The 24,701-nt window shown below is 41.3% G+C and overlaps 1 protein-coding gene across 4 annotated transcripts; it reads left to right on the forward strand.

The window, feature by feature from the left end:
* Window positions 1–341: 341 nt before the first annotated feature.
* On the forward strand, window positions 342–24,701 carry LOC104608660 (polyadenylate-binding protein 2). Of its 4 annotated transcripts, XR_016078463.1 has the most exons (7): window positions 342–1,865; window positions 1,988–2,090; window positions 7,999–8,069; window positions 22,372–22,880; window positions 23,844–24,035; window positions 24,134–24,261; window positions 24,399–24,701. XR_016078463.1 is itself a non-coding variant. In XM_088891178.1 (6 exons), exons 1-6 carry the CDS (start codon window positions 1,743–1,745, stop codon window positions 24,445–24,447), a joined length of 666 nt encoding a protein of 221 aa, XP_088747304.1. In that variant the 5' UTR covers window positions 389–1,742; the 3' UTR covers window positions 24,448–24,701. The 4 variants fall into 4 exon arrangements, 3 of the variants coding, with proteins under 3 accessions (XP_088747304.1, XP_088747307.1, XP_010273012.1); XM_088891178.1 differs by lacking the exon at window positions 22,372–22,880 and having other exon boundaries at window positions 389–1,865; XM_088891181.1 differs by lacking the exon at window positions 22,372–22,880 and having other exon boundaries at window positions 389–1,865; window positions 24,134–24,255.

The raw sequence follows: 24,701 nt of genomic DNA on the forward strand, positions 1-24,701 counted from the left end.
AAGGTAAAATACAAAAACCTCCCTTCAAGTTTCTGACAATCATAAAAGTTTTCCCTATAATTTTATTTTAACAAAAACCTCTCTTGAACTTTTAAAAATTTGACAATAATCACCCTTTCGTTATTAATTCAAATGGAAAACGTTTATTGATGTATAATTTTTTTCAAATACCCATTTTACAAAAGCTCGTGTTCAAAGTATCCAAACACAAAATTTTGCCATGTCAGCCATCATGAGCTGTGCGTGAATTTCGCTGCGTTAGTCTCCAACTCCGTTTAGATTCTTCTCTGGTTCGTGAAAATCTCTTGCTTTTACGAAAATTTGCAAAGCATTTTCCTATCCTTATCTGCTTCATTATGATAACCTCCTGTAGTTATATGAAGTTTTCATTTAGGAGATGAGCTCTAATCAATTCGAAAGTTTACTATTCATCTTCTTTGTTGAGAGAGCGATGGCGAGTAGACTTTCCAACACCAAGTAACAGCAGCAACCCCTTCCAACTCTCTCTTATCTTCTCTCTCCCTCTCCCTCTCCCTCTACTTTTTTGTACTCTTTCTTCTTCTTCGTCCCACACCCCACCACCGTCACCACCCTGTTTCTTCCTCTTGAAGCAGCAATTTGCCATCTCTCCCTCCAAGTTTATCTACTTCTAACGGCAGATCTGAGCTTGGCGAAAACCTCTCCTCCCCCTTTCGTTTTCTATCTCTTTCCCATCTCATCACCGCCGTTGCAACAGCGGATCTAAGCTTGGCGGCAACCTCTCCTACCCCTTTTGTTCTCTATCTCTTTCCTGTCTCATCACCGTCGTTGCAACGACGGATCTGAGCTCGGCGGCAACCTCTCCTCCCCCTTTCGTTCTCTATCTCTTTCTCGTCTCATCACCACCGTTGCAACGGTAGACCTGAGCTCGGCAACAACCTCTCCTCCCCCTTTCGTTCTCTATCTCTTTCCCGTCTCAACACCGCCGTTGCAACGGCGGATCTAAACTCAGCAGCAACATCTCCTTCCCCGATTGGAGGGAAGGAATTTTGAGGGAGTGGTGAAACAGCATAGTTGCTGTTCGTATAGACTCAGGGAGTGATGAGACGACACCATTTCAATCGGGGATTCACGAATGCCTAAAAATTCCTTCCCTCCAATCTCTCCCTGCACAATATTATGTAGGAGGATGAGATATTCTTCATGCTATGTGGGTAAATGTGGGTAAAGTTTTTGTGGGCATGAGATCTGAACTCTAAAGAAACAGGAAAAATTCCGAAAAAATATCATGAAATTTGGAAACGTGTATGTACAAATACTTTAAAATTTTAAATTGTATCTAATGGGTCCTCTCGTTAATTGAAAGTTAGTCAATATAGTTATGTGACATCAAATACACATTAAATAATTTTAAAATGATAAAATTATCCTTTATGATATTTTTATAATCATTTTACCTGTAAGTGTTAAAAAGAAGAATAGGTAAAGATGGATTATGAAACTGGTGATCCGTCCGGTTGATCAGAAAATCAACACATACGAAATGGATAAAATGATTAGAAAATCATAAAAGGTAATTTTGTTATTTTAAAATTATTTAATGCGTATGGATGATATGAACTAACGGTAGTTTAGACTACTGACGCATTTAGAAGGTGGGGGACTGAATTCAGGGTAATGTTCCTGAATTTTCCCAAAAAAAAAAGATACATTATAAGTTGCGAGAAGCCGAGAAAGAGCGGCCGAGCGGCAGAGAGAGAGAGATGGATGAGGAGGAACACGAGGTTTATGGCGGAGACATCCCAGACGAGGGAGAGATGGAAGGAGACATGGATGGAAATGCTGCGGAGGTCGAGATGGCTAGGGCGGATGGCGATGCTGTCAAGGTTTCGTTTCTTCTTCTTTTCCTTTCCTTTATTAGGTCATGGGGTCTCCGTCGAAACCCAGGTAATGGAAGGACTTCTGGGCGGCAATAACATACAAGTCTCGATTTTTTCCGGGTTTGCAGGAATTGGACGAGATGAAGAAACGGTTGAAGGAGATGGAAGAAGAAGCAGCCGCTCTTCGTGAGATGCAGGCTAAAGTCGAGAAGGAAATGGGTGCCGTGCAAGGTTCTTTTTTTTTTCTTATTGTTCCTATTTTTTTGGTTTGAGTTCTTCGTTTCGTTGATAGTTTGGATCCTCTCTTATAGATTTATAATTTCCCCCTTTCTAGTCGAATACATGTATAATGTAAGGATTAAGATTGATGCGTCTGTCCCTTTTTTGCTTTTCAATTTTCGTATTCCTTTTCCTTGGGGAACTATGATTATTAGACAAGTACAATGGATTGTAGAAGTTTTTCGTTTTTGTGTCTTTGTTTTTCTCTCTTTCTTTCTTCTTCTTCTTTGTTTTTTTTTTTTTTTTTTTTTTTTTATTTCCTCAAAGATTTCGTGTATAAATAAGTTAAAGTTAACACCATATCTGTCCCAAAGATGTATTGTCAAACATTATTTGATAAATAAATGGAGGTGGGACTAATGGGATTGGTAAGGATGGTTACCGAGCACTATAGAGCCTTTCAGTGGATCATCAGAAAATTCCAAAATTTAGGTACTAAAGAAAACTATTCGTTGCCTTATGGTAGGATTTGTTTTAGAAGATTATGTAACTATTTTGATAGAAGTAAATGCAAAATCTAGAAAAAACTCGGTTGCTAGTATGGCTAATTTAGGATAGCTCTTTGGATATTTTTCAAACCTCTCAATCAACCAAAGGAAGTGGGTACTTGAAACTGACTTTGAATTTTGTCTACTTGTCTCCATCTGTCTGATTGTGCCATTTATGCATTGTAGTTTTTCTAGGGGCACTCTGGTTTGGGAAGGTTTCCCATGAACCTTTCTCTCTGTCTCTCTCTCAGGTCGTATTGTTGCCAGCCAAGCAAATGTGTGAAAAAAAATTAATATAGAAGAGCAAAGGGACATAAACTTGAGCAAACTTCTATCCTTCAGAAGCAAATGTAGAAGAGTAGTGGAACTTAAAGGGGACATAAATTACTCACATTTTTTTATAGAAGACCCACCTAACTCTAAATCACCATTTTTTCCCAACATAGTAGCTTGGGTGAACACCATCAAACATTTTTGGAAACTAAACAGGAAATTGCTAGGATCAGAAGTTGATTGTAGAGCTTCTTGATTCATGACATTATATAGTATCTGTTGTCGCTCGGATTGGCTGAGGGCAACACTGTAATTTCACTCCTGAGATCTGGGACACGGTCGAGGGCTTTGAGGCTTCGAGGTGCTTCCAAAGGGAGCCGAAGCTGAGGGCGGGTTGAAGGCTAGAGGGGTGTGCCGAGGCTGAGGGCTGAAGGCCGACGCGCATAGCCACCCTCAAGGACCATGCGCTCGGAGAAGCTGACTAGTGGAACGTCAGCAGGATGGAGGCGCTCGGGCGCTATCTTCATCTTCTCAAACGCTTCGTAGAAGAGGACGTCGGCCAAGGAGCCACTATTGACGAGGATCCTCTTTACTATGAAGTTGGCGATGATGGGCAAGATCACGAGGGCGTCATCATGTGGTACCGTAACCCCTCTCAGGTCCTCGTCCATGAAGGCGAGAGTTTCCTAAGGCTTCATCTTCTTGGGGGCAGGCCTATGGATGCTCAACTATCTGGCGTAGGCCTTGCGGGCCAAGGTCGTTCCCCTGGCGATGACGTCGATGATGCCGACTACTTGCTAGTGTTGTTGTTGCTGCTGCTGTTGGGAGGATGAGGCACCGGGCTCGCCTCTGACGAATTGCTTAAGATGCCTTCGTTGGATGAGGGACACTATCTCATTTTTTAACTCGTAGTAGTCCTTGGTGTCGTGGCCGGTGCTGCGGTGGTACTTGCAATATTTTTTCGGGTTTCCCCTCTTGGGGTTCCTCTTCATTTTCTCTGGCCACTTTACGTACTTGTCCTTACTGACCTGCATCAAGATCTGGGTCCTGGTGGAGTTGAGTGGCGTATATTGACTGTAAGCCAAGGCCAAGGCCGACGAGTTCTTGTTGTCCTTGTTGTTGTTGTTGTGATGGTCTCCGCTCTTCCTTTTCTTCTCCGGGGGTCTGTTGTTGTGCTTGGCTTCCCTTTCTTGGTGGTCTCCAGCCGAAGCCTCCTTGGCCGCGATGTACTTTTGGGCTTTCTTGAGGAACTGCATTTTGGTTTTCGGCGGGGTCTTGGCTACCGAGCACTTTAGGGCTGAGCCGGGTTAGAGTCCGTTGATAGCAACGTACATGGAGACCATGGGGTTGAGGTCACGGACCTCGAGATCTTTTTTGAAGCGGTTGATATAGGATCGCAGACTCTCACCCTGTTTCTGCTTGATGGACATTAGCGAGACCATGCTCTTCTGGCATCGCCTGCTATTGATGAAGCGAGCAAGGATAACAGGTTAGCGAACTGCTCTCACGAGATAATTGACCGAGGCGGGAGACTGGAGAACCAATGACGGGCGGCCCCCTGGAAAGTCTGACATGTCAAGGCGTTGAAATACCCATAGAGTATCATGAGCTTTTTGAAACTTTCCAGGTGGTCGTCAAGGTCTAAGTTCTCACCGTACATCTCCAGTGTGGGAGCTTTGAAGTGCTGGGGGAGAGGCTCGGAGATGATGTCCAGGGTGAAGGTGTCCATCCTCCTCGTCGGATTTATTTGGTCGGCCGAGGTGTCAGCTCGGCTCTCCCGAACTTGGCGGAGCTCGTCCCTGACGGCTCCGAGCTTGGCTCGTAGCTCCGCAATCCGAGGGTCAGTTGGAGCTTTCTCCTTGTCTTTGTCTTGGCGGGCCTGGCGGAGGTTGGCACGAACTCTGAAGTACTCTGAGGCAGGACCGCGACTCTCGTTTGGCATGGCGGTCATCCAGGACGTCGCGGAGGTCCGAGACTGGCAGGGGAGAGGTGCGGCATCTGCCCTCGGCCCTTGAGTGGGCGCTACGACGGTCGAAGTGCCCGCCTTCGTCCTGGGGGTTATACCTTCGGTGGCGATGGTGCTGCTAAGAGGGCTGGTGACTGTCGTTGGACCATGCCGACTCTTCCTCCCTTCGGTTGGGAGGCCTTGCACTCTTCTGAGGCAGGCTAGCAGGGCGGTTGTTTCCGGCGGGGTCTTGGCTACCGAGCACTTTAGGGCTGAGCCGGGTCAGAGTCCGTTGATAGCAACGTACATAGAGACCATGGGGTCGAGGTCACGGACCTCGAGATCTTCTTTTTTGAAGCGGTTGATATAGGATCGCAGACTCTCACCCTATTTTTGCTTGATGGACATTAGCGAGACCATGCTCTTCTGGCATCGCCTGCTATTGATGAAGCGAGCAAGGATAACAGGTTAGCGAACTGCTCTCACGAGATAATTGACCGAGGCGGGAGACTGGAGAACCAATGACGGGCGGCCCCCTTGAAAGTGACCTGGAAAGTCTGACACGTCAAGGCGTTGAAATACCCATAGAGTATCATGAGCTTTTTGAAACTTTCCAGGTGGTCGTCAGGGTCTATGTTCTCATCGTACATCTCCAGTGTGGGAGCTTTGAAGTGCTGGGGGAGAGGCTCGGAGATGATGTCCAGGGTGAAGGTGTCCATCCTCCCCGTCGGATTTCTTTGGTCGGCCGAGGTGTCAGCTCGGCTCTCCCAAACTTGGCGGAGCTCGTCCCTGACGGCTCCGAGCTTGGCTCGTAGCTCCGCAATCCGAGGGTCAGTTGGAGCTTTCTCCTTGTCTTTGTCTTGGCGGGCCTGGCGGAGGTTGGCACGAACTCTGAAGTACTCTGAGGCAGGACCGCGGCTCTCGTTTGGCAGGGCGGTCATCCAGGACGTCGCGGAGGTCCGAGACTGGCAGGGGAGAGGTGCGGCATCTGCCCTCGGCCCTTGAGTGGGCGCTACGACGGTCGAAGTGCCCGCCTTCATCCTTGGGGTTATCCCTTCGGTGGCGATGGTGCTGCTAAGAGGGCTGGTGACTGTCGTTGGACCATGCCGACTCTTCCTCCCTTCGGTTGGGAGGCCTTGCACTCCTCTGAGGCAGGCTAGCAGGGCGGTTGTTTCCGGATTCTGAGGGCTTTGCCCGCTGAGGGTCAGTAGGGCCGAGTGCTTGTGGTTCTGCGGACTTGTGTTGGCTTTGATGTCCCGATGCCCTGGCGGGGCGGTCCCCTCGAGGGTGGTCTCCTGCCTGGGGCAAACTTGGTCAACACATTGGGTGAGGTATTCCAGATGGTCGAGGACCGCCTGGAACTACTCATTGGTGACCAGGTTCGGAGCGTTCCTAGCTCTTCGTGCCATGTTGACCGGTGCTTAGGAGAGTTTTAAGGTTTAAGTTGGATGGGAGAATGTCATAGTGACATTTCCCACAAACGGCACCAATTGTTGTTGCTCGGATTGGTCGAGGGCAACACTGTAATTTCACTCTTGAGATCCGGGACACGGTCGAGGGCTTCGAGTCTCTAAGGTGCTTCCAAAGGGAGCCAAAGCCGAGGGCAGGTTGAAGGCTGGAGAGGTGTGCCGAGGCTGAGGGTTGGAGGCTGAGGCAGACTACCTTCTCAAGTACTAGAGAGGCCAAGGCCTAGGGGCCGAGGTGGATGATCTCGAAAGAGTTGGTGTCGAAGTCGGGATGCTCGCTTGAGCGTACGAGGGGTCCAAAGGGGCTTGAGTTTACTCTGCAAGGAAGGAAGTGTCAGAGGCCTCGGGTGAAGACCCGAGGCGAGGACTTCGACGGTCAAGTTAGTGTTCGCACAAGGTAAGTAGAAGGTTCAATGCAGAGGCACCCAGACGAGGTCACTAGTAAGCACTAAGTCCTCGGTAAGAAGAATATCAAGAGTCTTAAAGATTCTAGAGAGCCTTACCTTGTGGGAGGTGCCTTGTATTTATAACCGGAGATGCCTAGGGGGTAGTTGGGCTCGGGCGGCCTAGATGCGAGCCGTATGGGGGCTAGCTTGGATGGTCCAAATGCGAGCCATACGAGGGCTAAGTGTGAGGATATGGCGGAGCCACATGGTGCCCCGCGATTGGGCCTGCCTGGTCCACACATGGCCACACCGCGTGCCTCACTATTGGCCTCTGCTGGTGCCCGCTGGCCGACACGTGTCAGCCCCGCATTGGCCAGCTGAATGCGCCTACATCAGTATCATAAATCATTTGATATATATAGAAAAGGCAAAGTGCAATAAAAGCACTGTAAACTTGCTTCCCATGGAAGTCTTCACAATTGACGAGCTGATCAAGAGGATGATGTGCTTGGTTAACTCTTGCAAGTTATGGGGGACATAATGAACATCTCTTGCATTGCAGCTTTACTTGGAGATTGTGGAAATACTCTATGGTGCCTTTTAGGTTAGGTTGGGTGGTGCTGGATGGAGTGGTGTGGCAAGCATATAATATAAGTAAGAAAGATTGATTTCTTTGGAAAGCTTTAACAATATGAGCTTGTCTTACACCACCAATCCCTATCCTGGATTAAGGAGGGTTGTGTCAGTTTGGTAGCTGGCATTAAAACTTCTGCCAAACTCTTGTTCTCATGGATCCTGGGTTGTCTTTTTCATGCCCGTGCTAGGGTGTGACACTAAACAAAATGGAATGGCAAAACAGGATTTATGTAGCTGACCCCATATAGTTGGGACAAGGCTTAGATGATGATTTATTTGGACCTGACTACTTTTCTTTAACTACTTCGTAAGGGATTTGGAACAAATGTATCTATATAACCTTCAATAGTAGTGAGAGCCTTGTGTGGTTTTGTTAGATGTATAGGCTTTTGCTTTGACATTCAGAGGCATTTTGCATTAGACATATGAAAGTTAGAAAGGGAAGAGTTATGCATAACATAATAGTTAGTTGAGGACAGAAAAGTGATACACTCTTCAATAACAAAATTGCTTCTTTTAGTTTTTGTAGCTATTATAAAGACATTAATGGTTTAGAGTAGCAAGGTGGTTGTACATCTTAATTATTGTAATTCCTTTGTTTAATTTTCTTTTTGTTGTTTTTATTGGCTATTTGTTTCCTCTAGATGAAATTGTGTTGTGCCACAGATCCAGCTAGTGCTGCTGCAATTCAGGCAAGTAGGGAGGAGGGAGATTCTCGATCAGTGTTTGTTGGTAATGTGAGGTTCATGATCCTTCGCTTCACAATTTATCATATGTAGAGTTCTTATGCATTTCCTTAAGACACACTTGAAGAAAACTGCCTCTGCAGCTCTGCTGTGATTCCTTTTTCAGCATGCTGATTCGTTCCTTTCACTTTTGCTCATAAAAGCTCTTTGTGCATGAATAGATATATACAGAATTCCAGATGCCTTTGCTTCTGTTAAACATTGAAATGATATATTTCTAAGTTTCTTTTTTTTATACTTTGTATGCTTGCATGTGTTAACATACTATTGATCAGAAACTTGAATACATGCATGCATTTTATATGCATACATATTTATTACATAGGTTGCATGGCTTTTAGTTTACATTCTATATGCATTGTATCCTTCTTTTAATGGGCATACCTTTTGTTTATGTGGTATTGCATGACAATCAGATTTAGCTTAATGCATGGAATGGGATAATGAAATTTATTTTTCAACTTGAGCAAATTAAAGTATTTTAGTTTATGAACCTGACATTTTCAGTTTATTCGATGTTTCCATCCCTGCAAATGCATCTAATGGAGGCAAGCTTTCAAGTTTTCTAGTGTTCAATGTTCTATTACTGTCTAAAGACAGATATGGTAGAACTGTGCAAGACCAATGAGTGCACACTAATGTGGAATGATTTGGTGCAAGTAGAAGGCTCTAAAAGAGCAAGGAGAAGACAGATGTGCTCATTTGTGTAGAGCAAGTGGTAAACAAATTAAAGTATTTTAGTTTATGAGCCTAACATTTTCAGTTTATTTGATGTTTTGTGTTCCTGCAAATGCATCTAATGGAGACAGCTTAGAGAAGGGCGTAAGAGACTTTGTTGAAGGAAAGTTGCATAATGAGGAATTAGAAAGGATTTGGGAACAGATTTGCATCCTCCTCGAGGAGTATAGGTGCATGGAAGAATTTTTAGAGGATCTTTTAGGAAACCCGAAGAGACCAAAAGTAGCAGAAAAGCCTCCAAGTAGAGATTGATTTTAGACATAGAAGATCTGGAATTCAGTGGAAGAGGGGGGGAGAAGGAAAGCCTCCAAGTAGAGGCTTGCTCTTTGAGGTGGGCTTAGAAATCTTTGTTTTCATGAAAATCATTAGCTGGAATGTTAGGGGTCTAGGGAGTGCGAGGAAGAGAAGGCTTATTAAGGATCTCCTTAGGGAAAGGTCGGATATTGTGATGTTACAGGAGACCAAATTAGCTGAAGTCGATAGAAGATGGGCAAAAAGTATTTGGAAATCAAGGGGAATAAGTTGGGTCTTTGCACCTTCTTGGGGGGCTTTGGGGGGTACCGTTACACTCTGGAGAGAGGATGTTGTGCAGGTAGTGGAGGAGCTAATAGGAAACTTCTTGGTGTCATTAAAGTTTAGGGTAGTGGAGGATGGATTAACATGGGCACTAACTAATATATATGGACCAAGTACTTACAAAGAGAGGAATGGATTTTGGGAGGAATTATATGGGATTCAAGGGATTTGGGAAGGTCTTTGGTGTTTGGGAGGGGATTTCAATGTAATTCGGTTTACTAATGAATCAAATTATCCCCAACAAACCATTACAACAAGCATAAGGAAGTTCAATGATTTTATAAATAACTACGAGTTAAAGGAACTCCCTCTGTTGCAAGCGCACTACATCTGGTCCAGTTTTTAGGAAAAACCAACTTGCTCAAAGATAGATAGATTCCTTTTTAATGAAGGATGGGGAAACAATTGGGGGGATTTGATTTCTAGAGCTCTACCCAGAATTACTTCTATTCATTGTCCCATTAACAGGAGCCTTTCAGGCTAGGACCTCGACCCTTTAGGTTTGAAAGCATGCGGTTGACACACTCGGACTTTGTGAAGAAGATTAAGTAATGGTGGAGCATAGAAATAAGGGGGAGTGAAGTGGAAAGGGGTAAGACTTCACAAAAAATTGAAAAGTTTGAGGTCAAATTTGAAAGAATGGAACATGGATCAATTTTGGGAGAATAGAAAAAAAAATGAAATCTTCTTTGATGTCCCAAATAGAGGATTTGGATATGAAGGAATCCCAAAGAACCATGAACTCTCAAGAAAGAGAGCGGTGGTGGAAACCGAAAAGGGATCTAGAAGAGGTCCTCTTGCGAGAGGAAATTTCTTGGAGGCAAAAATTTAGATGTAAACTGATCAAGGAAGGTGATGAAAACACTAAATTCTTCCACGGACTAACTGATGGAAGGAGAAGGAAAATCTGGTAACTAAATTCGAAGTGAAAGGGCTAGTTTATAATTCCCAAGAGGAGATAGCCAATTGTTTTGTTGATCACTTCAAATCTATTTTGAGGAGACCCCTAGGCACTAGAGTAGAATTGGAAGGTGTGACTTGGCAGAGACTAATTGAAGAAAGCAAAGGTTGGTTAGAAAGGAACTTTGAGGAGGAGGAGATTAGGCAAGCTGTTTTATCAATGGACAGATCCAAAGCACCCAGGCTGGATGGGTTTACTATGGCTTTCTTCCAAATAAGAAAGAGGCTAAGCATCCTAAGGATTTCAGACCTATTAGCTTGGTGGCTAGTGTGTACAAGATTTTGGCTAAGGTCCTATCTCTGAGGATTAAAAAGGTGCTCCCCTCCCTCATTAGTCAAGCTCAAGGTGCTTTTGTTCAAGGGAGATAAATAATTGATCAGATTCATAGCAAATGAATGTGTGGAGGAAATGAGATCGGGTAATCAAGGTTTTGTTTGCAAACTGGATCTTGAAAAGGCCTATGATCTAGTGGGTTGGAGTTTTCTGTTAGAGGTGCTAAGGAAATGCGGGTTTGGGGACAAATGGTGCAAATGGATAAATGGCTGCATTACTCTATCTTAGTCAATGGGTAGTTAATGATTTCTTCCCAGCCTATAGGGGCCTAAGGCAAGGTGACCCCTGTCTCCTTTCTTATTCACACTAGTTGTTGATGCTTTTAGCAGACTCATATCAGAAGCGGACAGGGTCGGGTCATTAAGAGGGTGGAGAATAGGCAGAGACATAGTTCCAATTACTCATCTCCAGTTTACGGATGGCATTATAATATTCTGTGAGTGGTGTGACCTAAGGGTGGTGAGAAATTTGAAGAGCTTAATTTTGAGGTGGCTCTAGGCAGCCTCTACTGGCCTAGGCTCCTTTGTAATGTTATGTGATTTAATAAAATACCTTACCTTTTACAAAAAAAAAAATTGAAGAGCTTAATAATTCTCTTTGAGAAGGCTTTAAACCTGAAAATCAACCTTGAGAAGAGTTGTGTGGTGGGGATAAACCTAAATAGAGGGGAGTTGGAGTCCATTGCAGCCTGTTTAGAGTGAATTTGGTCACAATGGCCTTTATCCTATTTAGGACTTCCCCTAGGTGCTAACATTGTTTTGAGTAGAAATCTGCTGAATTCAAAAATATGAACGAAAAGTAGTTTCTTGAAGAGAGAAGGAGAAGAAGAGATCTTGAAAAGAAAAGAGAGCAATAATTTGGCCGGGGTGGCATAACATAAAACAGCATATATAAGACTCAAAAACATAATAAAATTTGGACTCACATAACTACTGTGGTCCCCACCTCCTATCTAACAACTAACATAAAACATCTAGTCATAAAACAACACAAAACTAATTAATCTTCAACACTCCCCCTTAAGTTGGGAGTAAATGTCATACATTCCCAACTTGCGTAGATCATGTTCAAGCTTGTTCTTTGCCACCCCTTTAGCGAGAACATCAGCCAACTGCAACTCTGAAGAGACATAAGACAAGTAGACTTCTCTGGCTGTTACCCTTTCTCTTATGAAGTGTCTATCAACTTCAATGTGTTTTGTCCTGTCATGCTGAATTGGATTGTGGGCAATATTGATTACAGCCTGATTGTCACAGTACATCATCATAGGTTCCTCTGCTTTCACCCTAATCTCACTCAAAAGAGATCTAACCCAAAGAAGTTCTAAGGCACCATGAGCCATGGATCTATACTCAGCCTCTGCACTACCTTGCCACAACCGCTTGCTTACTCTTCCATGAGATCAAGTTTCTACCTACAAATGTACACACTCCTGATGTAGACCTCTTGTCATCTAAGCACCCTGCCTAGTCTGCATCTGTATAAGATTCTAACTTCGGATTTTCATGATTTGAGAAAAGAATTTCTCTGCTAGGGTGCTTTTTCAGATATGCAAGTATTCTCTCATTAGCTTCCCAGTGCTGAACCCGAGGTGCATGCATGTATTTTCTCACAACACTGACAGCATAGGAAATATCTGGTCATGTCATTCACAAATATAGCAGTCGGCCCACCATTCTTTGATATCTCCCACATCTTTTACTAGCTCACCATCTACAACATTAATTCTATGATTTGGATCAATAGGAGTGTCTGCTAGTTTGGTTCCCAACTTCCTAGTCTCTCACAATAGGTCAAGTACATACTTTCTCTGAGAGATGAAAATCCCATGCTTAGATCTTGTAACTTCAATCCCCAAGAAGTATTTGAGCTCACCAAGATCTTCGATCTCAAATTCTTGTTGCAATGATTTTTTGAGATCATCAAATCTCCTCCAAATCATTTCCTGTAACCACTATATCATCCACATACACAATCAAAATTGACACTAGAGCATCTCTCTTCTTTACAAAGAGAGTGTGATCAGACTGGGTTTGAGTGTACCCAAAACGACTAAGTGCCCCTCTAAACCTATCAAACCAAGCCCTAGGTGACTGTTTCAGACCATACAATGATTTTCTGAGTTTACACACCTTTCCTTTACCAATATTTTCATAAAAACCTGCTGGAATGTCCTAATATACCTCTTCCTATAAATCACCATTAAGGAAAGCATTTTTAACATTAAGCTAAAACAATGGCCATGAATAGGTGGTTGTCAGAGATAAAAGAATACAAATTGAACTCATCTTAGCTATCGTGCAAAGGTTTCCAAATAATCAACACCATAGGTTTGAGTATACCCTTTTGCCACCAACTTTGCCTTGTACTTCTCTATCTTGCCATCGGCCCTATACTTTACAGTGAATACCCATCTACATTCGACTGTCTCCTTGTCTGGAGGGAGATCAACTATTTCCCAAGTTTGGTTTTTAACCAAGGCTTTCCATCTCTTCTTGCATGTCTGTTTTCCACTCAAGTTTGGAGAGAGTCTCAGTAACATTCTTGGTATAGATACAAAATCCCGGGAAAAAATAAAAGCTTGGTAGGAGAGTGATAAGGCACTATAGGAAAGATGGTGTGAAATGCAATGGGTTGTACACTTTCTCTTCCCTTTGCGAAGTGCAATGGGAAGATCAAGGTCAGTGGGATCAGTTGCAACAATGGTTAGGTACAGGAACATTATCATTAGAAAACATAATAGGCTTAGGCTCAAGGGGAATACCTAGAATTGTATCTGTTGAATCTGGAGCTTCAGAAGGACTGATAGAGAGTGGTGTGGGTTGAGGATGTGTGGAGTCGACCATCGTCTGCCGGCGCTGATATTTCTGTGAGACTACTTGTAGTGGCTCAGGCAATGAAACTGATGGAGGCACAAAAGAAACAAGAAGAGGAACAGACTGTAAGTTCTCCCCAAAACTTTCCCCCTGAGGAGAACCACTCGAGAAGGTGGATTCAAAAAAGGTGACACCCATAGTGACAAATCTGCTTCTCGACATAGGATCATAACAACAATACCCCTTTTGATGGAGGCACAAAAGAAGCAGGAAGAGGAACAAATTGTAAGTTTTCCCCAAAACTCTCCCCCTGAGGAGAACCACTCGAGAGGAAGAAGGTGGATTCAAAAAAGGTAACATCCATAGTGACAAATTTGCTCCTCGACACAGGATCATAACAACAATACCCCTTTTGGTTCTGAGCATACCCAAGGAAAACAAATTTTTTGGCCTTAGGATCCAATTTCTTGCGATGGGGGCCGAGAATGTAAACAAACAAAACACTACCAAAACCCTCAGAGGTATGTGAAATATCTCTCCATCTGGAAAAAGAAGGCTAAATGGCACCTTAAACCCCAAAGTTCGTGAAGGAACATGGTTAATCAAATGCATGGCTATAAGAACTGCACCTCCCCAGCAATGCACAGGAACTGAAGCACACACCATAAGACTTATTGAAGCACACACCATGCTTCAAGGATTGTGGTCAGGTCCTCAAAATACTCTCTGGCATTATCTGATCTAAAAGCCTTAGTTCTCACTCCAAATTGTGTGAGAACCATCTGGTGGAACTGTCATACCAAGTTAGGAACCTCATTTCGTGATCTCATCAAATATATCCAAGAATACCACGTATAATCATTCACAAATAAGAGAAAATAACGGTATCCTCCCATGGAAGGAATATGATATGGCCTCCATACATCAGTGTGAACAATATTAAAAGCAAAAGTACTTCTTTTATTACTTGGCTTAAAAGAATGTCTACAATGCTTTCCTAACTGACAACTCTCACACTCCAAGGTAGATAACTGAACAGACTCAAATAACTTTGGGAAAAGAAATTTCAATGAACTAAAAGAAAGATGTCCCAAGTGATTGTGCCAAAGCATAATCTGGCTCACTGACTTTGACCCACTACTACTGCTGTTGCTAACATGATGGCTCTGATGTTTCAGATTCTCATCCAGAAGGTAGACTTCATTCACCTCACGACCACTCCCAATCATCTTCTTTGACTCTAGATCCTGCAAAACACAATTACTAGGAAGAAAGGTCACTGGACAATTCAAATTTTTTGTCAAAGAACTAACAGAAAGTAGGTTGGTATGAAGTCTAGGGACATGCAAGACAGAAGATAAAGTAATATCATTGGTCACTCTAACTGTCCCCTTCCCAGTAATGGGAATATGTGAACCATCTGCTGTATAGACTCTGTCACTAACCAAAGCACAACTGATAGGAACTGAAAAGGGTAGGGACATTAGTCATATGCTCAGATGCTCTTGAGTCTATAATCCAAGGAGGTCCCTCCTTACCTGAAGTGGATGCAAGATTTGCAGTTGCATATGAACTACCTGTGTGTGCAAAAGAAGTGGTGTAGTTAGCTCTTGCACTCTACTATCCATCTGAAAGGCTAGAGCTAGAGCTAGCTCACTGCTGCTACTGCAATGGATTCCCAATCAATTTGGGAAAGAGGGGCTGAACAGTCTCTTGTAGTGGCCACATTTGCATTTCCCTTCTTGTTCCTTATTCGGGCAGGCATAAGATTTGGATGAAGCTTCCAACAAGTATCCCTGATATGCTTAGGTTTCTTACAATAATCACACACACCAAGTCCTTCTTATCTTCCCTTCTAGTCTCACTGCTCCCCTTGTCTCCATTCGGCTTAGGTTTGGTTGTACTAACCATAGTCGACTGGTCAATCCCAGGCTGTCTCAGCATGATATTCCTCCTGCTCTCCTCTCCAGAAACAAAAGCATATGCTTGAGAGAGTGTCACACTCTCCCTAGAAAGAATATGCTGCCTGGCAATGTCAAATTCAGGGTTCAGCCCTACCATGAACTCAAAAACCCTATTTTTCTCTACCAGTTTTTGATAGGTTGCTGCACCACTTACACTTTCCCATACCACAGTTTCTAAGTTATCTATTTCCTGCCAAAGGGTTTTTAGCATGGAGAAATACATGACAAGGGGTTTTTCTCCCTGTTTTACACTAATCACTTGATTCCTTAACTGATAGGCTCTAGCTACATTTTGCTTCCGAGAGTAGGTTTTAGTCACTCCATCCCAAATCTCCTTAGCAGTATTAGCCCATAGGAATTTTTTTCTAATATGAGGTAACATAGAATTACACAGCCAGGACATTACTATGTAATTCTCTTACACCCATTGAAAATAATCTATACTAGGCTTCTTCTCCTTCTCAGTGATGTATCCTAATTTTCCACGGGCACCAATAGCCATCTTGGTTGATTGTGCCCACTCTAAATAATTTGTACCATCAAGTTTTACTTTAGTAATGATTCCAGACCCAAAAAATATCACTACTACCTCCAACATCCAGTCCCATGGTACCGGTGGATTTCACCTCGGTACTCCAACTCTCCATCTTACTTCAAACAGTTCAACAGTAAGAAAAAATAGATTGGAGATCTTCCAAAGGCAATTCAATATCACACACACTGAAACCAACCCTTCTGGAAGAAGAAAACCCTATTCGGAGAGAAATCTCTCTCCTCTCCATGCCTCCCAAGAGAGAGAAGAGTGAATCGATCTCTCCAGGAGGCTCAGAAAATTCCAGAAACTTAAACTGCCCTCTTCAGAATAACAAAAGAAAACTAACAATACCTGGGTGCCCAAGATAAGATAAAAAACAAAGAGTCCAACTTTGAAGCTGAATAGTAGATACCTTCCTAATGACTAGATCCCACCAAAATATCCAAGAACTAGGGCTGCATGAGAATGCTTCAAGAACCTTAGCTGAGGCTCTGATACCAAGTAGAAATATGCTGAATTCAAAAATATGAACAGAAAAAGTAGTTTCTTGAAGAGAGAAGGAAGAGAGAAGGAGAAGAAGAGATCTTGAAAAGAAAAGAGAGCAATAATCTGGCTGCCCCCTTCACTTATTATTTATACTAAAAATATAAGAGTAGTACAAAGACAACGATGCCCTTATAGGGCGGCATAACATAAAACAGCATATATAAGACTCAAAAACATAATAAAATTTGGACTCACATAACTACTGTGGTCCCCACCTCCTATCTAACAACTAACATAAACCATCTACTCATAAAACAACACAAAACTGATTAATCTTAAACATTTTGAAAGAGGGGAGTTGGAGTCCATTGCAACCTGTTTAGAGTGCATTTGGTCACAATGGCTTTTACCCTATTTAGGACTTCCCCTAGGTGATAACATTGTTTTAAAAGGCTTAAACCTTAAGGCATGAGGCATTCAAATTTTGCCTCAAGGCTTAAGCCTCATAACTTTGGTTTGGGGCTTAAGCCTTTGTCAGAATGAGGCGTAAGCCTCAAGCCTCAAGGCGTGAGGCGTAACATGAGGTGTAAAAAGGCGTAAGCCTCAAATATCAACATTATTTAGTGATTCCATGCAAAAAATACATTATTTTATGCATTTTTATAGCTCAAAATATATAGAAAAGGCACTTTAATAATTATGGGTCAAATAAAAAGAGTAAAAATGAAAAACCAATAGGGCAAATCAAGTTTTATTAGTTTCTCTTAGTACTTTAGCCTAATAGAGTTTAATGCAAATTGGGCGAGAGTATTTCTTGGATGGGTGACCTCCTGGGAAGTCCTCGTGTTGCACTCCAACTTTTATTTATATTTATCAAAAAAAAAAGAGTTTAATGCATAAAAAAGGCCAATCAAGTTATTTGTTTCTCTTGGATAAATCAAGTGGATTTTTTTTCTTAATATTCTAATTTAACATCCCAAGTTTGTTGTTTTTCTTATTTTTTTCTAATGGATTTATTTTTCTTTTTATTGATTTTTTTTGCATAGATCAAATCAACTACATTGTTTCTTTTCTTCACAACTGTTGGATGACCATAAATCTAATGCCCATTATATAAGATGATTATTCATATGAATAATTTTGTACTATTGCATTTTGAAACCTAAAATGTAAAATGTTTATAATTGTTAGATGATTTTTTCTTATTTTATTTAATGCTTAAAAGTTAAAACTTATTGCTTACAAAATTCTATTTTATGGATATTTGTACCTTCCATCATTCTAACTTGGTATATTACATGTTATTTTTATCATTTATAAATTTTAATTATTTTTTTTCTTAATTTTTTGAGGCTTACGCCTCATCTTTTTGAGCCACTACGCCTCAACTACGCCTTTAGCCTCTTGGCTGTTAACCCAAAGGAAAGTAGATTTTGGAACCCTGTGGTGGAAAAATTCGAAAAGAGATTGGCAGCTTGGAAGAGAAACTATATTTTTCTGGGGTGTAGAGTAACTTCGATTAAAGCAACACTAGCCAATTTTTCAGTCTACTTCCTTTCAGTCTTTAGGATACCCAACAGGGAGGCTAAGAGGCTAGAAAAATTGATGAGGGACTTCCTATGGGAACTTGGGGAAGAGAAAAAAGATCACTTGGTTAGGTGGGAAGTGGTGAGCCGAAGCAAAAAAGGACTAGGGTTAGGGAATGTAATGTGCAAGAGTGAAGCTCTTCTAGGTAAATTGCTTTGGAGGTGGCCATTGGAAAGAGAGAGAGGTTATGGTATGAAGTGGTAAAGAGTATCCATGGCTGTTCCGTTTCCGGCTGGGATGCTGGGGTATCTCGAAGGGCTTTACTCACATTGCCTTGGAAGGCAATCTCTAGCACTCTTCCCAAATTCCTCAGGTTTGTAAGGTTTGACGTCTTCTCTAGAAATTCTGTCCTCTTTCGGGAAGACGTTTGGGTGGGCACTCAACCTCTAAAAGATCTTTTCCCATCTCTTTATTCTATCTCCCTCTTTATTCCATCTCAAGATTCCTTTCCCCCCTGATCTCCCTTTGGCCTAAAACTAGGATTTTGGGTTTTGTAGAGGCCTAAGGGATGATGAGTCCATTTGTGTTTTAGAGCTCTTGCTTCTTCTAGAGTCTGTGTGTTTGGACCCTCCTAAACCTAATAAAAGGATTTGGACATTGATCCTGAGTGGCTCTTTCACTTGTGCCTCTTTCTTTAAATCCCCTTTTTCCTCTCCCTCCTCTCGGGTTTTCCTTGTTAAAGAGATATGGTCAAGGCCAATTCCTCCTAAAATAGCTGTGTTCTGTTGGGAAGCCTACTATGGTAAGATCAATACTTGGAAAATTTGCAAAAGAAACCTTATATGTGTTTGTCCCCAAACTAGTACTTTTTATGTAAAGTGAAGAATGAGGACTGTCACCATTCGCTGATATCTTGCTTTTTTGCTGCCAGTACTTGGAATTGGTTTTAATGCTATTTGGGTGTAGGTGGAATTTGCCCTCTGAAGAAAATCTACTCTTTGAACCGTTTGCCTTTGGGCGACTGACAAAGAGAGGGAACTTAATGTGGAAGTGCATAAGAGCAACTGGTTTGTGGACAATTTGGGAGGAGAGAAATGCTAGAATTTTTCAAGAGGAGAGAAGTATTGCTGATGTAAAGGAATGTATACTGACAAGGACAATTTTCTGGTTGAAAACTTCAGACCTGTTCATGAACTCTTACGATGATTTAAGGAGGAATTGGGCAGCAATGGCATCCACAGCTGCCACAAAGAACAGACTACAAGCTGAATGGAATCCTCCTTAGCAAGAGTGGTTAAACTAAATTTTGATGGAAGCAGTCATAGTCCAGGGCCCTCGGGTATAGGAGGGATCTTGAGAGACAAGGATAGCAACATCCTATCCTTGTTCTCAGGACCAGCGGGAGTTGGAGAATCTACAAGGGCTGAGATATTAGCACTGGTGCAAGGTTTACAAGTTGCTTACCAATTGGGAGTCAAGAACTTGATAGTTGAGTGGGACTCCAAGGTGGTAGTGGGCTGGCTATCGAATCCAGAAACAGTTTTTTGGGGTTACAGGGACCTTTTGAAGAAAGTTAATTGGCTGACAAGGAATATGGCAGTTAGCTTTCAGTGGGTCAGCAGAACAGCAAATGCTATGGCTGATTCCTTGGCTAAACAAGGGGTATCAAGGGGTGATTTGTTGTGGGCTACCTTGTAATTGTAATTTCCAGTTAGAGTGTGCTTTTTATCAGTGTTCAGCTCTAAGGGGAGGTAACACCTCGTGCCTCCTTTTAGGCTAATTGTACACTTCTCCTATGCCTAATAAAAATACCATTCATTTATCAAAAGAAAAAATGTTGTATTACTGTCTAAGATAAAAATGGAGGAACTGTGCAAGACCCATGGGTGCACACTAGTGTGGAATGATTTGGTGCAAGTAGAAGGCTCTTAAAGAGCAAGGAGAAGATACATGTGCTTATTTATGTAGAGCAAGTTGGAAAGCTACCTTCTACTTATTAACCTCCTACACTTTTGCTTGTAGTATCTAGGAGTATCTAGCAAGAGGATAATTTGGAGAATGCAAGGGCTGTAATACCATGGCTCATATGGAACCTATCCAAAAAAAACATGGCCCATATGGGAAGGAGGAAACACAAGAATCTTTAAGGAAAAAACCATACAAAAGGTCTTGATGGAAAATATCTGGATTAAGGTTGTTCACTGGGTTAAGCTCTTGTGAAAACCTTTAAGTCATTTTCTATTGAGGATATCTTGAGATGATGACAAGTTACGATTGCTTCTACCTCAACAGGAAGAACAATACAAATTTGTTGGCATTCTTTGAAACTAAACCAAATAAAGCGAAACTATGATGGACACAGCTTAGGGAACCCATGAAGGTCCATTGGTTGACTCCATTGGTGCTCTTTGAGGTTAGCGATGGTGTGGTTTTGGCATTATACTCTGGACCTGTTGGCCAAGGTGACTCAATGAGGGCTGAATTATTAACACTACACCAGGGACTAAAATTGGGCAAGACATTAAATTATAGAATTCTCCTGGTAGATTGAGATTCCTCAGTAATAATTGACTGGCTTCCACGTTATAATCCAAGAGTGTGGCATTGTAGACATATAGTGAGAGAAGTTAGACATAAAGATTGGCTAACAGTTTGGTAGATGCCTTTGATAAACAAGGAGTGAACAAAAACCAATTCTATTGGGGATAACTAGTTAACTACTAGGGAATCTGGACCGTATTAATAATATGAAATGGAAATGTAAGGAGGCATAGTCTGTCCAGGATGTTAAGGCTGCTTGGCACAATTCTTTGTAAGGTAGCAAAGGCTACTAGAGAATCTGAACCCTATTGACAAGTGTGTATATGTGTGTCTTAATATAGCACAATTGGCAGGACACGATTCATATAGCCAACCCCAAGTAGTTGGAAATAAGGCTAGTTGAATTGGAGACACATGGGAAGTTCTGTTAAATGCAACATGGATGATTCCAGTAACCATCTTTCTCTTAGTGCTATCCTGGATTTTACATGCCATAGTCACATTATGCAGATAAAGACCAACTTAGTTGGCGAATCTGACTAGCGGTTATTTAGAATCTGCAAATGAGCCTACATGTTCATTTCTTTGAATGAATTCTGGAGAGTGCTCGTAAAAATTGTTAACTCCTTAACAGCTGGAGAGTACAAGGCCTAAGCAAGAAAGGGAAAATTTTATGGCATCTGATTCCAGGTGCCGTATTATGGTCGATATGGCAAGAAAGAAACTCAAGGATATTTCAAAACAAAAGCTGTCATGAAGATGAAGTGTGGCAGAAGATCCTGCAGAAGCTGTTTTCTTGGTCTTTGATTCAGTTTAAAGTTGACAGTTCTTTTTATAGTTATCTTTTTGACTTTGAAAGTCTGTTTGTCTCTCCCAATGGGTTTGTGGTTTGAGTGCTTTTACTTCTAATGAATTGATACTTCTCAAAAAAGTTGTCAACCCCTTAATATGAATTTGGAGCACCCAAGGACCATAAGAATTAAGGACCATCCACTGCCACATCCACCTTGTAACATTCTGGGAGACAGGAGAGGACTGGTTGAAAAGTTGAATAACAAAACAAAAAACACATAAAGAAGGATAGCAGGAGGCTAGCTTAGGGTTTTTTGTGATATGTGACAGCTCACTAATATATGACTAGTTGGCTTCAGTTCAGTTTACAATTAACTAAACCGAAACTGAACTGACTATTTGGGTTCCGCATTTCACTAAACCGAAGCGAACAACTTTATTTGGGAACTGACCAATTGGGTTGAGTTGGGCCAGTTTGGTTGTTTTTTACTATTTGGTGAACAGCCCTACTGGCTACTAACAGGGTCTTCCACATCTATCCACCTTTGCTGTTCTAGGAATGAATCCTTCATATTGAAAATCATGATTAAATCTGTATAATTAAAAGTATAACCTTTTTTCATAATCTCAAAATTAAATGAAAGATCATTTATCTGATTATTCTGTTCCGATCTTTTTGATATTTCTGTTACATTTCCTTGTTTGGGTATTCAGGAAGCATGGTCCATTTCCAATTTAGCAACTGAGATCTTTCTACACTGGTTTCTGCATTGTGTGTTTGTTTTCTTCTAGTGTTTTTGATCAATAATATTTGGTTTCTTCTATTGCTCATTCAGTTGTTGATAATTGAAGTATTGATACCAAATTACCAATGTTTCATACAAAAAGTGTAGCCTGACAACAGTTTTTCTTCTCTTCTTTTCTTTTTTTTTTCTGATGTTTGACCTTTTCTTTTGAAATCTTTGGAATGGTTGTGGGTACTCCTTGAGTCATGAGTTGACTTTATGTCTGACAATGATCGCAGGGTCATTCTCCATTCTTCAAGTTCACTTATAAATTAGCGCTGGATTTGTTACCCAATAGCTGGGGTAGATGAAGTTATTCTGGTATTAAAATTTGTTTGTACTTGAAAAGAAAAAGAAAATTGAAAAAAAAAGTTTATGTATGAATTAAAAAGAAGGAAAAGAAAGAAAAACTAAGAGAAGGCAAGTAAGGGATACTCCCTAGATGGCCATAAGGGAAGATAGAAAGAAAAGGAAAGGAAAAAAACAAAGAATTGCACCATTTTTTTGAAGTGAAAGTGAACAAAAAAATGAGGGGAAAACAGATAAGTTTCCTATAGCAACTAAAGAAAATGGAAAAGAAAAAGACCCCATGATTGGAAATATTTTAGTGTGATGGCGAAAGAATTCCAGCTTGATGTGAATTGAAAGGCAAGTTCCTGGCATATGCTGTCTTAGCTGCAGAAGACAGAGTTCTACTGGTGATGGTCGTTAGTTCATTGGGAACATCTGATTTACCTTGCAACATTTGGTGAGGGATCTTTGATCTCTTTTTCATGACTCTTGTTCTCATGTGGTTTGCCTATATATATGATAAAATACAAGTGATGTTTTCACCAAAGATTCATTGTGACTGCGAAATCATACAAAGTTTACAATATTTTTCTTTGGGAGTTGTCTCACATTTTAGTATTTCATGGATGTCTAAAGCGTATTTGATTGTCTAATACAACTGATGGCCACACCAGCCACAAGATAAAAGGTTTTGAATATTGCAAAATTATCCTACTATCATTGCTGGAGATGTTTTGTGTATTTTTTTTGCTACAAATTATATCTCAACAACATTTCGTACTATCATCATTTCTAGATTTATTTGTATAAATATATGAAAACATTTGCACATTACTCCCATAGGAAGGTGATATTTTATCCTTGATTGAAAATTTCGCATCTTGCAGCTCAAAACACTGTAAGTGCCCCTGGGGGTGTGCAGAAATCTTACTCTATAATATCAAAGTCAAATCCATTAAGAAATCATCAGTGGTCTCAAATTAGAGAATGGAATCATCAGAAAGATTCTGAAGAGAGAATATGTGTGGAAGTTCCTTTCAGTCTCTTTCATAGATAATATACGAGTAAAAGATTATATTTGCATTTAATGTGGTTAGTTGAGTAGTAAAATTATGAAGATAAGCTTATCAAACAACAATCTGGAAATAAAACTGTGTCAGCTCATGCTGTATAAAATGCATGCTTTTTCAAATTATGGGATTTTACCATGTTATTCATAAAAGAATTACGATGTAGTTGCTATTGAAAGTGGAGCTTGTATCATACACTAAATTTTTGACACTTGTAGTTATGATTAGCATCTGTTGTTCCAAATTCCAATCATTGTTCCACTGCTGCTAAATATATCATTTCCAATTGCTCCTGTTGTTCCAATCTTACTAAATTGTTATTCAAAACTACAAATCTATTATATTTGTAGGTTGATTATTCATGCACCCCAGAGGAAGTGCAACAGCATTTCCAATCATGTGGAACAGTGAACAGAGTCACCATCCTGACTGACAAGTTTGGCCAGCCAAAAGGTTTTGCTTATGTAGAATTTCTGGAAATGGAAGCTGTTCAAGAGGCTCTCCTTCTGAATGAATCTGAATTACACGGTCGCCAATTAAAGGTTAAAATTCTTGTAATTCACAGACGTGCATCTTCAGTTTCAGGGTCGAAATTTTCATACTAACATGCATGCACCTTGTGAATATGGCATCCTTGCAGGTTTTGCCTAAAAGAACCAATATTCCTGGGATGAAGCAGTTCCGTCCAAGACGCTTTAGCCCATACTTGGGGTGCCGATTCAGGAGGCCTTATGTGCCTCCTTACTTCTACTCTCCATATGGGTACGGGTATGTTTCTGTTTGTCCCATGCACTCTTTTCTTTTCCCTTCTTCCTGTACTATGGATAACTCTCCTCTGTCTTGTTTTTCTCTTATCAGTGTTATTTTACTGAATTGTTGAGAAATATGTTGTTTGCCTACTGCAGAAAGGTTCCTAGGTTCAGAAGACCTATGCGTTACAGGCCCTACTGCTAAATGGTAGTTCACTGAATGGACGATAAGTACAGAACGCTCTTTCGGGAGATCGTCCTTGAAGAATAATAATGAGACCATCTTTTTAATTTCTTTGCTCTTATTGCTACTATCAATATCGGACATTGTGACCTCTCCAAGGTAAAGAGCAAAGCTTGTCTAATACTCTCTGCATGAGCATGAGGGTAAACAATGTAATTATGATGTTTGGATAAATCCTAAACTACGTGATTATGAATTATCGTCTCTTTATGTCA

This window comes from Nelumbo nucifera, chromosome 1 (assembly GCF_055504915.1).
Source record: "Nelumbo nucifera cultivar China Antique chromosome 1, China Antique-T2T, whole genome shotgun sequence".
Taxonomy (NCBI): Eukaryota; Viridiplantae; Streptophyta; class Magnoliopsida; order Proteales; family Nelumbonaceae; genus Nelumbo; species Nelumbo nucifera.

Bases quoted from the DNA above. Each gene is read 5' to 3' on its own strand.
- LOC104608660 (XM_088891178.1), top strand. From the start codon at position 1,743: ATGGATGAGGAGGAACACGAGGTTTATGGCGGAGACATCCCAGACGAG. The intron at 8,070-23,843 runs GTGAGGTTCATG...TTATATTTGTAG, and splicing joins GATCAGTGTTTGTTGGTAAT to GTTGATTATTCATGCACCCC. The intron at 24,262-24,398 runs GTATGTTTCTGT...TGCCTACTGCAG, and splicing joins TACTCTCCATATGGGTACGG to AAAGGTTCCTAGGTTCAGAA.